Here is a 15,109-nt window from a genome sequence, read left to right on the forward strand (position 1 = left end):
TTAATATAAAATATGTAAATAATATTAATATATATATATATATATATATATATATATTTATAGGTATGAATTAATAAAATATAGTGGACAACTGATTGGAGAAAGAAAAATATTTGTGTTGAATACTTAAATATGAAATACATAAAATACTTATGATACAAAAAAATAATATTACATTTGCATAAACATAAATAAAAATTTCAAAATCCATACTTGTTCTAAAAATAATTAAATAAGCGAAATTATGCGAAATTATATATTTTAAATTGTTGTTTTTAAATTTATCATTGTATTGAAATAAATTCTAGTTAGATTTTCTATAAATAAGAGCATACAATAAAAAAGAGCTGTTATTGGACGCTTGGTAGATGTGAAAAATTAAAATTGAAAGTATTTACAATTAAAGAAATAGACTAAATTTAATACAATTAAAATCGATAAGAAAGTTGGTATTTACTATGTAAACAAGCGGAGAACGTAATATTGATAGAAAACAACACACTATGTTATATCATATTATGATAATGGTACGTAGTTTAGCTGGGTACGTGGAGATAATTAGTCTGTTGGGTACCTACTTACTACTTGGGTATAAACGGTGTAGTTTGATAAAGGATTGGAGATTTACACCGATTTAATCATGAAACGCAATTAAAGAGTCTTAAATAATTTATTGCTACAAACTTAAGCAAGTCACAAAATATATACACGGTAATGTGGAAGTAAAAACGAAAAGTGACGTGTCAAACGACTTCAGCGGAAAAAGAACGGTGAATCGGTGAAGGCGGGAGCCGACAACGTTTGACTGACTTGGAGATAGATACAACTGTCGTTTGGTTACGTTGATAATATTTTAGCATTGGACTTTGGACCGTCACGGCATCGTTTCGCCAAGGCCCGTCAATAGATTTTTCACATCGAAACTTCCAAATCCTGCAACTTCTGAGCTCTAGCGGCTAGTGATAAGAATTTAATCGAGAACATTCACAATGGTACAATGGTACGTATAGATATGTTATGGAAATATTTACACATTATGTTTTGGTTAACTTGTATGACATTATCGTAGTCACAACACCTCTATGCATTATAAGCTTAACTTGAAAAACGTAATGACGCAAGGTCACAGATTTCCAACGTTTGTAGTTAACTGAACTTTTGTAGTGGATGTTCATGCAGTATTATAGGTACCTATTATGTAAATTAGTGTTATAGGTATTATGTAAATATTGAATAGTTTATTAAGTAGATGCCTCCCAGATGATCAAATATGTATTGTAAAAAAACCCATTTACAGGATTGTATTGCCTTTACGCATTCGTCATTATCACGATCACAATAAAACAATAATTTTACATTTTTTCGGTATGATGGCATTGTAATGACAAATGTATTGAAGTGTTCACACACGGTGATACATCGTGACGTAAAACATCGCCGAACGTTTCAATAGATAAGATTATAGCGAATTAATTGCAGGTACTAGTGTTATTTGAGCTATCGCTCGTATTTGCGCTGTGACACATAGCCAAATGGTCGTTTTTACTGTACAAAGCAACAGTTACACTTATTTATCTAAACACCGTGGTTGTTCGCTGCACACGATGTTGTGGGTGTTGATGGTTTGTATGGTATTTTCCTCCCTTGTCCGGAGTTCCGATGTCTCACAGATCGTGGATTCCGGGCGGTTACCTGGTGACACGGAACCGCGGTCGTACGTGTTGAGAATAGAACCGAACCTTGAAACAGAAAACGCTTCGTTCACCGGCAGAGTGGATATCACGATCAAAGTAAAAACCACTACTTCCGTGATCACGTTGAATTCTAAAGACTTGATGTTACATGAGATCAAGCTTAAAGACGAAAACACTGGCAGGAACATTAGAGTAATCTCGTGGAGTTACGCAAGAGAACAGGAACAAGTTATGATATCGGTTGATGGACACGTTTTGGGCAATAGAATATATACGATACGTATACTGTTTGAAGGTATTCTAAGAGACGATGGAACAGGGTTTTTCAAAAGCGCTTATGAAACCTATTCGGATGGAAAAAAGTAAGCTTAATAATTCAAAATAATTTTAATTTATTTAAGCACGTTCTTATTTTTCTATACCAATTTCTTATAACTAGATGGATATAAATATATTATAAACGCAGAACGAAAATTCATTGGTAAATCAATAATGCTCATTTTCATTTATTAAAATATAGTAATATGTTAAAATAAAACAATATTATTTTAATTTGAAAAATATATTATTGAATTAAGAAAGTTTATAGGTAAAATCAACAAATACTATCGGTAGAATTAATTATACATACAAACATTAATATAAGAAAGAAATAGTTGAATTTTGTTAATTTTATGCAACAAATCTAATTAATTTAATCAAATATTATATTGTACAAATTACAAAATATATTTTATCGAATTAATCATACTAATATTTATTATTAACAATATTATTATTAAATTCAAAATAATGTTGTTAAATATAAATCCTATAGTAAATATTAATATTATTATAAATATTAGTATTAAAAAAATGAGTTTGAGTATGATTTATCGCCTACAGCAGTGGCGTTTGTAAATCAAACTTATTTTTTTTTTGGAAGAGGAGAGGCGACAAGAGCAGATCCAAAAATTTTCCATGGGGACGCATAAACAGCAATAACAAGATCATCAAATAAAAAGAATATAAAAAAATGCTTTTTTTACATATTTTTTGGGAGGGGGAGGGGGTAGAAACCTCCATATTTATGTGATTTAAGGTTTCATAATACACGAATTGTAAAAATTTCATTGGTCAAACAATGTTTAATGTAATATTCGTTGCCACTCTAAAATGCTTTAAGTGCACGAGATTTGGCACTTTTTTCAATTCAAACGGTGGTCGATAGGTGTTAAAGTAGGTTTCCTAGAGTTAGTCAGGCAAACAGAAATAAGAACGATTCCCGCTCTGGCGGAAGTTCGGGCGGCGCTTATAGAATAACCATAGAGTTCAGATTTTTACATATTTATTTTGATTTTTGTAAATTCAACAATATACATACGTTAAATTCAAAATTGATTTGATAAAATTCTAAATTATTTTAACAAAATTTCAATAAAATATATTAGTTAAACTAAATAAAAAAAATTATTAAATTAAATAATTTGTTAATTTTTATTTTAAAACATATCTCATCTTAGGTTCAATGAAAATTTTATTGATCCAATATTAACAATGATATTATTCATATTTTAATCTATATATTTTTTTAAATTACCAGTATTTTTCGTTCAGTGAATAAAATGATATAAATAGCTATAATTTTAATGAAATATTTAAAAGAAAAGTTCGTATGCAGTCACATTTGAAAAAAAGCTTAAATATTTATCTCGAATTTGATCAAAAACATAAATTATTATTTTTAGTTTTTAATAATTCTACTAAAATTAATGATTATAACTTAATTAACAACAACAAATTTATTCATAAAATAATTTTAAAAAGGTTTTTGATATTGTAAGGTTGATAAAATAATATTAATATTTGCTACATTTTTTTTAATCATTTTTAAGATGGATAACTGCTACTCAATTTCTAGCCACGAAGGCCAGAAGTGCTTTTCCTTGTTACGATGAACCAAATTTTAAAACACCATTCAATATATCTATGAAAGTTAAATATGAAGAAATGGCTCTATCAAATATGCCAGCTTATAGTACCGTTTATATGTAAGTATCATATAAAATATATTACTATGGAATTGAAAATTTGAAAACAAATTACATTTAATTTAGACACATTGCATAGTATAATTATACAGCAAGAGTTAAAAATAAATATAAGTAATCTAAAATAAAAATAATTTATATATGATTTTCATTTTGTTAATTTAATCGAGAAACAAAATCATTAAGATTGGACGTTTCAAACAATAGCGTACTAAAAGGGGCTCATGTGTTTAATTCCCTTCTCATAAAAAGAAAAAATTTAAATATAAATAAAAATAATAATAAAATTAAAAATTGTGTTTATATTTATTATAATACTCTTCCCGCCAAAAACGAATTCTGCGTATAACACTCTCATAACGTGCATAGTGTATGTCAAATAGAACTCTAATCTTTGGCTTTGCTAAAAGCGATTAAAATTATAACCTTTATAATTTAAAAACAAACACTCTAAAATTCTGGATAAATTACTATTTATTTATTTATTTATTTATTGTTTAGGTATACAAAAATTATAAAAATAATTTTATGCATCTATTAACATTTTTGTTTTTATCTTTGTTTAATAGCAGCAATATTGTTATTGCTATGTTTTTAACCTAAACAGTTTATGATATTACAAATTATTGTATAGTACTTAAAGTATTAATTCGGTATTTTACTTGTAAATTACATTAAATTTTTGTTTTTATTAATAGAAATCAATAAAAAAAAATCTATATAAGTTTGTTTTAGAGTTTACTATTTACATACAACGTTATATGGCATTATAATAATTTATTTATACATGCCTACCTACAATATATGATAAGTATTTTAATGACAAACTTTTAAATCATATTAAATTATCTATATTACAGTGACGAGAAGCTTAAGAATGATTCAATTAAATATTACGGAAAGAAATGGGTTCATTTTGCGCAGACGCCGCGCATGTCCACGTGTTCGGTGGCGTTTTTCTCCGGTGAATTCGAACTATTCCGTAAAACTGGCCAGAAAATCAATGTGTACTCTCATTTGGGCCACTTGTATCAAATTGAGTACGTTACGAATGAAGCGCTTGGCCTTTTGGAGGCCATGGAAAATTACACAGGTATACCGTATGCCATGCCCGAACTGAACTTATTAGCCGTGCCGGTACTGGGCTTAGAGCAAGTCGACAGTTGGGGATTGACCACTTACCGGTAAGGATTTGCGAAAAATACGATATAATTATTTGCACTAAGAATTTCAATGCTGAACGTTAACGTGTCAAAATGTTTAAACTTTAAATTGAGGTAACTTAAAATAACTTTTATTCGAATATAATTTGTAAATTCTGATTCGAGTAATCAAAGACTAAACACCATACAGTTATAATTTTTATTTATGTTTTACTCGGGCAGTCTTCCGATATACTAGTTAATAATATTTGTGAATAATTTAGATTTTGAATAAAAATCTTTAGATCATATTAAAAAAAAATCTGAAATTTAAACTATGAACTATTTAATATATACTTAAAAATATCATATCGTAATTACATCATTGATAAATTTTACAAAAATTAACGTCTACATATCAATTAATGATTTAACTAAAAACTTATATAATTAAATATCAACTATATCTATGACTTGTTCAAATTTATAGTTTTTAATATTATCATTCGTAAAAACGGCACAATCGCCGAGGCTTAAGCAGATAAGCAGATAAGCAGAAAAAAAAACTATAATTGTACGAAAATAATAATTTGAGACATAATGTTTATAATATGTCTGATAGAGAAAAAACACTTTTCGTTGACCATAAATCGAATTCCAAGGCGATCGTGTCAGCGAAGATGGCGGTAGGACACGCTGTGGCGAGCCAGTGGTTTGGCAATTTGGTGACGCCGACTCGATGGGACTTTGCGTGGATGAATAAAGGGCTTGCTACTTATTTGCAATACATTATAACCGCAACGGTAATGTTCATGTTATACATAAATGTTGACTCAATTTTAGGATTGTCTCTATCATACACCCAGCTATTGTGTGTTTTATTAATAATATCATACATCGTCGTGTTGCGATAATAATTTTATCGTGAGTACTTTTACAGGTTGAACCGGAATGGCGACTTGAACACTTTTTCATCATTGACGAACAACGGTCTGCAATGGATTACGACCTAAATCAAACACAGCCTTTAACCACTCCAGGAATCATGCCAGCAGACATGGACTACAACTTGGCCGACACATTTTTTAAACAGAAAGCCGCGGCGGTTATGAGGATGCTCAACGATTGGGTGGGGGAAGAGACGTTTAAAAAAGCTATTAATGCTTACTTGACACGTAATCAGTAAGAATAATATATTTCCCAGATAATCGGAATTAAATGGTTATAATTTTAAAATATCTCAAAAACACTGTAAAAACGATAATATATTTTTCAAACTATTACCCAAAAGTCATGTTAAACCTTTCTATTCATGACCATTTTCGATGTGAAGTAATTTAATGAGTTGAGATCTCATCCGATAAAACTTCATGTTATAGACACACTGCAACGAAACCGGAACAATTGTGGAATGCGTTCGACAATACGCTATTCGATCAGACAAAATCCGGCTTAAACGGTAATAGCGTTCACACTGTGATGAATACGTGGACGGAAAAGATCGGATATCCCGTAGTGAACGTCCAGAAAAAAGACAAATCACTCGTCTTAACTCAAGTAAAATACCTAACTCAATAATCGCGATAAGCAATGAATGTTGGTTTTTTTTTAGCAACGATTTTCATCTGGTTTTACCAATTCAAATGATATGACCAAGTGGTTTATTCGTTTGAGTTACACGACGAATAAAGAAAAACACTTTGACGCTAAGTCCGCACCAAACGTTTGGCTGGATCCGTCGGTAAAAGAAACGATTATTTCGATCGACAATGACGTCGAATGGTACATTTTCAACATACAATCCACAGGTGGACTATTTTTTTTCATAAAAGATTTCCTCCTAGTCACTAACTAATAGTTTTTATAATTAATTTGTTTTGACTGTTGGTCAAATCATTGATAAATTGGACACATTATTATTATGTTATTCTAATGGGCATTTATTTTTGCGTTAGGGTTCTACAGAGTAAACTATACTGAAGAAAATTGGTTGTCGTTGATCAAACAGCTGAACGATTCACCTAAAGACATACACGTTCTCAACAGAGCTCAGTTGATTGATGATTCGTTCAGTTTGGCGAAAGCGGGTTTGCTGAATTACAAGATACCAATGAGCATTGCAAATTATCTAAAAAAGGAAGATGACATCATACCATGGTTCTCAGCTATGAAAAACTTTGACTATGTTATAAACCGTATGAAACGTTGTAGAAATGCGTTCGTTGATGTCAAGGTCAGTATCGCCGTAAAATGACGTTTACTCGCATTAATATAAAATAATAATGTCTAATCCCATTGTCGTCACTTTTAATTGTTACCACGATTAACAAAGTATATATAGATACAGTGCGAGTAGTAAAAAATTGTTCTTTAGGTACTTTATTAGATTAATGTTTAGTAGTTTTGTGTAGTGTAAAATTGATGTGTGCCTATCTAATGAACGTTACGATTTTTTTATATAATATATATTTCCTATTCAGTTTAGAATAATTATTAATAAACTATTACAATATGAATACGCTCAATTTCGTAACCGTATTATTTACAATCTGCTATTATATATTATACTAAATAATAACTATTTTATGTCTATACAGGTTTTGAACGTTAGATATAGGTACACTGTGATGAAAAAGTGACTAGCTCAGTTTTATATGTTATATGTTTTAATTTTTCAATATAATAAGCCATAATACAACGGTGACCATTCGATTTGTAAAAAAATTTAATTTTCACTTTCACTTATTAGGAATACAATATAAAAACAATATTGTGTGACAAGCTATTAATACATTTTAAATCAATTAGTAACACATACACGATTAATTTATTTAATAACCAATGAAAGAACATATCAATAATGTAAATTTAAATGAACACTTAACTGCATTCATTGAACATTCTCAACATTATTGATGAATTTATTTTAGTCCTGCGGTGACATTATAATAAATGCTAAGCTATAAAAACGTATAATTATAACATAAAAAGTAAACGCAGCAAGCAAGTTTACAACATGTTATCATATGACATAATTTTGACGAATCCTGTAAAATTGTATTTGTATTTATGCAGGCTTTTTTCTTCAACCTAGCTTACGATGCGTTAAAAATAATAAACGACCTCGTCACCAAACAGAAAAGTCCCCAGCACCCTATCGTTATCGGCTGGAACGCGTTGTCGACGTGGGTATGTAAGTTGGAAGAAGATGCTTGTAGTTATGGAACGATGGCGGAATATTTTCGGAGATGGGAAAACGACGAAGAGTAAATAATCCCTGTTAATAATTTATTATAATGTTATTAGCGTAATCATGTATTCGATTGTTTTATTATCATAATAATATCTAATCATAAAATAATAATTATACGCTCACACGCTTGTGTTTTTTATCATTATAGAATATCAGCTGAAGTTAAAGACAGTGCATTTTGTGTCGGAATTCGAAAAACCTACTACTTAGAAAAATTGAACACATTTTTACACCTATACAATACTACCAAATCGTATTCGGAAAGAGGATCGGTGATTAACGCGTTGTCTTGTGCTGGAACAAATCAACTTATGACGTGAGACTATACATTTTTTTGAGATCATATTATCTATAGTCTTAACGATAAACCACTAGAAAATTAGTGAAATAACTCAGACAACTAGGGTTTATAATAATTGAATTAAACGATTTTTCACAATGTTAAATATTCATAACACGAAGAGTATTTTACGTTCAATTTTAAAATAATTTGATTTTTGATAGCTATATTTCATAATAATAATAATAATAATAATAATAGGTGCATAAAAATATATTACGTATAACGTCAAAACGAAAATATTTGTGTTTCTAAACAAATTTTCGGGTGGCTGTATGTTATGAAATATAATATGATGAGCAAAACGCAGTGTTATTTGGAATTAACGACTCAGCACGATAGCTCCCTATGATAGCAATTTAACTAGTGATAAATAAATGCATAGGTATCTAAAATACTAAATAATAAATGTTTTTGTATTTTAGGTATTTGGCATTAATAATGGAGAACAAATGTCCAATTGAACCAATTGACTACGAGGATTTCTTTAATGCGCTGTCTTCGACATCCAACGGAATAGTTGCTATGAACTATTTTCTTGGCAAATATTTTACAGATCTCGTCAACAACGTGAAAGATGGCCAAAATATAGCTAAATCTATGTTCTCAAAATTAGTTTCAAAGGTTTCCATGGAGAACGAAATTGAAAATGTAACGATATTTTTTTTTTATTATACGACATTAGAAAACCTCTATAGTTATAATAATTATTGATATTATAAAACTCTATTCATGTTAGTATATTATTATACAATAAAATATTGTGAATTTAATAGTTAGCGTAATATGCACTGAAAAATTGTATAGTACCTATATAATAAAATTGTGTTTCTTTAATTTCCGTACTAATCACAATAATTATTTATCACATAATTTCTAAAAGTTTTAGCTTAAGTACTATGAAAATTTATTCGTATTAATAATGTGTACAGTACATAATATATCATATTCTCGGACTTAAAGTGTATGCAGAATGTATGAACAATTATTCCCCCGGCCAGATAATATTTTACTTTTCAGTTAACAATCAATACGAATAACATTTATTAGACTATATCAGTATTACATAATAATAAATTTACGATACTATAAATACAAATTTTCGGTTTTAGATGATGCAAATGGCGTTTAAAAGCAATACGCCCGTCGAATATAGAAACAAACTCGTTTCAATGTATCAGAATGAAATCGAGTACTACAAAAAATGGTACGACAATGGTACTCCAGAAACGATTTGGGAGTACATAAATCCTTTAGCGAAAGGATTGCCGCTGGATCCATCAGACGAACGTAGTATAACTACGCAGAGCCCGATAAAAGATGATTCTAGCGCTTCGTCGAGTTTGCATAAGTACGCCATTATTTCGCAGATTTTAGCACTGTCGGTTTCAGTTAAATTACTTGTTAACATATTCTAAATGAATCTTAATAAAATGTATATATTGTAATAATATTTTTTTGACCAAAAATATATCATTTATTTTCAAAAATCTTTAATTCGAAGTGAGAATGGTATAATAATTGGTTTTGCAACAACTTGTATTTGTTTGTATGCAAACACGTTTTCAAGCTTGAACCACTTTAAAAAACAATTATAGGTGTTACTTTAGAAAAGTAATTTTAACTGAAAATACACTTCTTTAAAGAAAGAAGAAGAAATGTCGAGCAAAAATGTGAATTTCGGAGAAATAATAATTTCAATGTGAATATCTTAGTAAAAACTTTTTTTTTTTTTAATAATTCAAAAGCTTAAAATATTATTTTGAAGTATTTCAACTTGATTGGTTAAAAAATTCATTAAATCATTATTCAAAATTATTTTGTTACAGGATAACTAGATAAAAGTTTAAATTAAAGTGACATTCAATTACCTATTACTTAAACAAATTATAAAATTGACACTTTTTATTTGTATAGAACTTATATAAGTATATTATTATTATATAATTATGAAATTTTTAACATTTCTACTGACTATATAATTGATTCTGTGTACATTTTACACTATAAAATGTTTAAAATATCTAATGAAACTTACTATTAAGAAACGCGAGTTCTTCCAAGTAATCTTTATCTTATAATAATTTAACTGATTTAACTATATTTCTATTTAATATGTCTTATAACCCAACTCAAAACTATAAAATATACATTGTTTTTAGATCTTTTATTTCAGGTTTTTCGTCAATACACTATAATATGCAAAACATGTATAAAACAAAAGTTAATTTTTTTGATCATCTAAAGATAAGTAGGCATAGTATGTATAATGATTATATATTAATAATATATAATATAATAATTTATGTTTAGAGCTAGGTAGCTATATACAGCAATAATAAAGTTAAGAACAATTGGATCAGACATTGAACTAATTCGTATTAATACATCTTTTTCATAATTATTTTACAAATTAATTATCGAAAGTTGAAAATCGACCAAAATAAAAATAATATTAAAAAATCCAATTAATTTTCTATTTTTTTTCTCGAGTGACGATGATAATAGTTTAATCGTTATTATCAACTGCAGCATCGTTAGAAATGAGTTATCCTGAGAAAATCTGAGAATTCTCGGAAATTTAAAAAAAAAAATGGAAATGAATTATAGTATACGTATTGCGAGATAAGGCTAAATAACCGTATATTAATTATTTTCAATTCTCAATTTTTTTTTTTTTTTTTGTTTGCTAAATTTCAAATTAAAAATCTTTTGTACTGTTTTTAAATTATATAAATAAATAAAGCATTATAGGTTTCAATTGAAGTATGTTTATTATAGTTTATGTTTCTTAAACTAGTAGAATCAATGTAGTATTTCCTATATTGGTGGTATCGATTAATACCATTACAATTCACTGATTTGCTAATTAGAAAATTGATAAAATTAACGGAAAGCTAGTTATTAGATATATGTTAAATTAATATTTTAACTACGTTCCTAATTTAAGGATCACAATGAATAATCAACAGAATATTTGTTTTAATTTTTATTCGGAGTTTATTTTTAGTTTCTTTACTTCTCTTAAATACTCTTGATAACGTTTTATCAGTAGTTATCAAGTAATATATTATGCATGTATACAGTTACTTACAATATAATATCACCTTTTATTTAATTTTTTTTTTTTTTGGTAAAATTATCAGATCTACCATCTACCTTTTTATGAAATCAATAATTGTTATGCACTGAAATAGAATAGAATTTTAAAGTACATAAATACATGTTTTAATAATTATAATAATATAATTAAACATATTTAAAAGAGGAGATGTAACTCTCTAGTATAACAAAACATAATAAAAATTTCAAAATAATGTAATTTTTCATAGTTTTAAATATTTCCGGAACAGCATGGCAATCAAAAACAAAAATTAAATTAAATTAAATACTATAAGTGTCTACTTAAAATAACGATAAGAACTAACGACTAAATGAGAAAAAATGATGGGAAATATATTACAAAATACTGAAATAAACATTTAAAATTCTATATAGTTAATATTAGTTAGAAATAGTTCTATTAAATTATGAGTATTGAAAAGTTTTTTAAAAATAATATATGTTTCATACACATGAGACAGTAAAAAATGGTCATCGCAGTGGTCTAGTGGTCCTGTTATTATTAATATCATTGTCCAATGCTCGTATTATTGTTCTAAAGATCATAGTTATTATTATTGTTATTATTATTATTATTGTATAAACAACAATATAATAATATGTATCACACTGATCAATGTTTCTTTAATTTTTTTAATTTAAGATCAGATAAATCAGTTACACTGCTATTGCCTATTGTGCTTTCATAGGAGCCTTTAGTTCATTATTCAAAGTAATAAGACGATTTTCAAAAATTAACAATAACTATAATTACATGAATTTAATACGAATACATTGTTTCATTACAATTTTTCTTCCATAGCTTTCGCTTAAACAATAAATTATTTTTGTTGATTATCAGAACGATGTTTAATCATTTATTTTTTTTAAGTTCATTGTAATTATAATCAGTGGCGCAACTAGGGGCAGCAAAAGGGTCTTTAGCTTCCCCTGGTTCAAGTTTAGCACCCCTTATTTTTTTATACCCAACTATTAATTATTACTGTTGTAGTGAAATACCATGGCTGTGTGAGGCATTGACAGTTTAAGCATCCCACATTTTAGAGGTCTAGTTGCGCCTATGATTATAGTAACATATTATTATTTCCTATGTTATATATATATATTATAGTAAACGCTAAGGTATAAACGCATAATATGAGCTATTTCTAAACATCTCTCTGTCTTTTATATAATAAAGCATGAACTATTCTAACCGACCTATATGACGATCCTTTTTGCATCATTTTTTTCTTAATGTCTCCTAATTCCTCGTGATTTTTTCTATGTGTAATAACCATGAATGATTTATCGCGATGTTGTCACTATTTATTGATTTATTATTAATAAGTAACTATGCTCACGAACAATACAATAATATATAATAATAAATACATTTTATGTGATAATTTTAAAATTACACGTGTGTAATAATGTAATACAAGTAGTATATACTATGTTATATATAAGCTCGTCGGCTTTAACAACACGGACACAATAAAATTACCAATTACTCATATGTGACTATGTCAAGTGGCGAATTTTATCCAAATGTAACTACACCGGGGGACGTACACATGAAATTAAATTAATACTAAAAAATACAACCTGGTATATGCACGACCAATCAGCCACAGTCACTGATGAAATACTCACTGAAGATACCAAGTTTAACGAATAAGCACTCTAAAGAATTATGCCACCAAGACGGAAGCAGAAGTGCGTTAACACATACATCTCTGCGCACAAAACATATGTTGGTTTGCGACACAACTGCTGGTCATTTGATTGACTTAGCATGGAGAATTGTTCAATATCGTTATTATTAAGAAAAAAGATACGCAATAATATTATCGGACGATACGATTAAAATTCACAGTTCAGTATTCGCTTATAGTGCGATTTGCGACTGACGGTGACTCGGGAACAAAAACACATGGAATGCGCAACAGGAGTTTTAAAACAATACCGGAACCGGAAAATACGAAAAGTACATTGACACGTAATGAACAGGAACGGTCTTTCAGCACTATCACAATGAAACAAATTACAACTGGAATACTAAGAAACTTTATGACACTGATAGCACGACTAAATGAATAATTTGAAATACATTTGAACAAAAACGAACCTTTGAAAAAACATTTAACATAAATACATGTGACATAGACGATATAACAAAGCGATCACACAGCTGGCTGGGCACACACGGAGGTGTGATAACTGTGATCAGCCAATTAGGTAGGGCTGCAGCTGAACACGCACCGTTACGTCTACACGAAAACGATGACAATATGAACAAAAACACATAACGTCAACATTAACATCATAATAATATTTACCAATAAAATAATATTGAATAAATATTTCTGTTCGTTTTAAATACAATTATTTTAATTTCTCGCAAACCGGTTGTCTTTTACAAGATTCTACCCGAATCATTGTTACTTCACATGACTTATTCTTATATAATCTTATGAATTTTTGATTTAGATAATATATCCAGCTGGTATGACCGAAAAGGATTTGCGACGACGGACAAAGAGCATCTGCAGTGATTGTTATTGCACTGGTTAAAGAGAGCTGACATTTTTATTTTTGTATTTAGTGTATTTTTATTCACTGCATTCAATAATGTTTGTTTTTCTGTAAAAAATTTGTATTCAAGAAGTTATCACAAAAAAAAAAAAAAAAATTAAATAAATAAATAAAAAAATATTCATATTTATTAATTATAAAATATTGTATAACCTAACCGAGCGTGTTCTTTAAATATCACGAAATATGACTTACTATTTTGATGATTACATTTTTTTGAATTCTATTAACTCAACACATTATCCAAATGGTCGTGGTTCGATTACTATTATTACTACAATAAAATTTCTGTATTATAAATGAAAAACAACGTAATCATACTACAACACAACTTACCATTTTATGTGTGATTTTTTTGCTATCCTACTATTCGATTTTACGTAAATATATTTGCATGATTATGGCCATTAAATTTTAACTTACAAGTTACATTTTTAATCGTTTTTAACCTAATCTATTGTACTCATCAAATAATTACATAATGGCAGAAATACCAGGATGGTGAAATAAATCGTATGGAATATGTAAAAAAAAAAGTGGATTAAAAAATCAACCAATTAATTAAAATTATATTTATTTGTATGTACATAATATATTATACTATTGATAATTTTTTATAAAATCGAAATTTCAAACGATATCTTTGGCACTTATGTCCTACACATTTTGGCGCAAATGATATGCAATTTTTGTACCTTTGGTGCTTATGTTATATAGCTCAGAGGTCCTATACAGGGGGAGATATATTTAAACGAATAAAATAAATTAATAGAAATAACTAGGTTATAATTAGTCGACATGAAAATAAATAAATTTTCATGGTAAATACAATAATAACCCTCTCTCGATAATCTGCATGAACAATATTTTAGTCACAATTAATTATAAATGGAATATTTGATAACTTTATTTGTGAATATTTGTGAACAATAGAGGGCAATAATTTCCCC

General features: G+C 28.2%; 1 protein-coding gene across 2 annotated transcripts; it reads left to right on the forward strand.

The window, feature by feature from the left end:
• The first annotated feature begins 1,492 nt into the window (after nucleotides 1–1,492).
• On the forward strand, nucleotides 1,493–14,199 carry LOC112603910 (endoplasmic reticulum aminopeptidase 1-like). Of its 2 annotated transcripts, XM_025352731.1 has the most exons (13): nucleotides 1,494–2,056; nucleotides 3,569–3,724; nucleotides 4,585–4,908; nucleotides 5,489–5,669; nucleotides 5,807–6,048; nucleotides 6,246–6,423; nucleotides 6,479–6,674; nucleotides 6,822–7,099; nucleotides 7,942–8,132; nucleotides 8,268–8,435; nucleotides 8,885–9,110; nucleotides 9,572–9,810; nucleotides 14,055–14,199. In XM_025352731.1, exons 1-13 carry the CDS (start codon nucleotides 1,533–1,535, stop codon nucleotides 14,056–14,058), a joined length of 2,907 nt encoding a protein of 968 aa, XP_025208516.1. In that variant the 5' UTR covers nucleotides 1,494–1,532; the 3' UTR covers nucleotides 14,059–14,199. The 2 variants fall into 2 exon arrangements, with proteins under 2 accessions (XP_025208512.1, XP_025208516.1); XM_025352727.1 differs by lacking the exon at nucleotides 14,055–14,199 and having other exon boundaries at nucleotides 1,493–2,056; nucleotides 9,572–9,912.
• The last annotated feature ends 910 nt before the right edge of the window (nucleotides 14,200–15,109 follow it).

The sequence above is a fragment of the Melanaphis sacchari genome, unplaced genomic scaffold (genome assembly GCF_002803265.2).
Source record: "Melanaphis sacchari strain LSU unplaced genomic scaffold, SCAv2.0 Contig113_pilon_pilon, whole genome shotgun sequence".
NCBI classification, from domain to species: Eukaryota; Metazoa; Arthropoda; class Insecta; order Hemiptera; family Aphididae; genus Melanaphis; species Melanaphis sacchari.

What these genes read in the sequence shown, in the direction of transcription:
- LOC112603910 (XM_025352727.1), top strand. Translation starts at nt 1,533, where the DNA reads ATGGTCGTTTTTACTGTACAAAGCAACAGTTACACTTATTTATCTAAA. An exon ending in GCTTACTTGACACGTAATCA is followed by an intron (nt 6,049 to 6,245) that starts GTAAGAATAATA and finishes TTCATGTTATAG; the next exon opens with ACACACTGCAACGAAACCGG. An exon ending in TGGAGAACGAAATTGAAAAT is followed by an intron (nt 9,111 to 9,571) that starts GTAACGATATTT and finishes TTTCGGTTTTAG; the next exon opens with ATGATGCAAATGGCGTTTAA.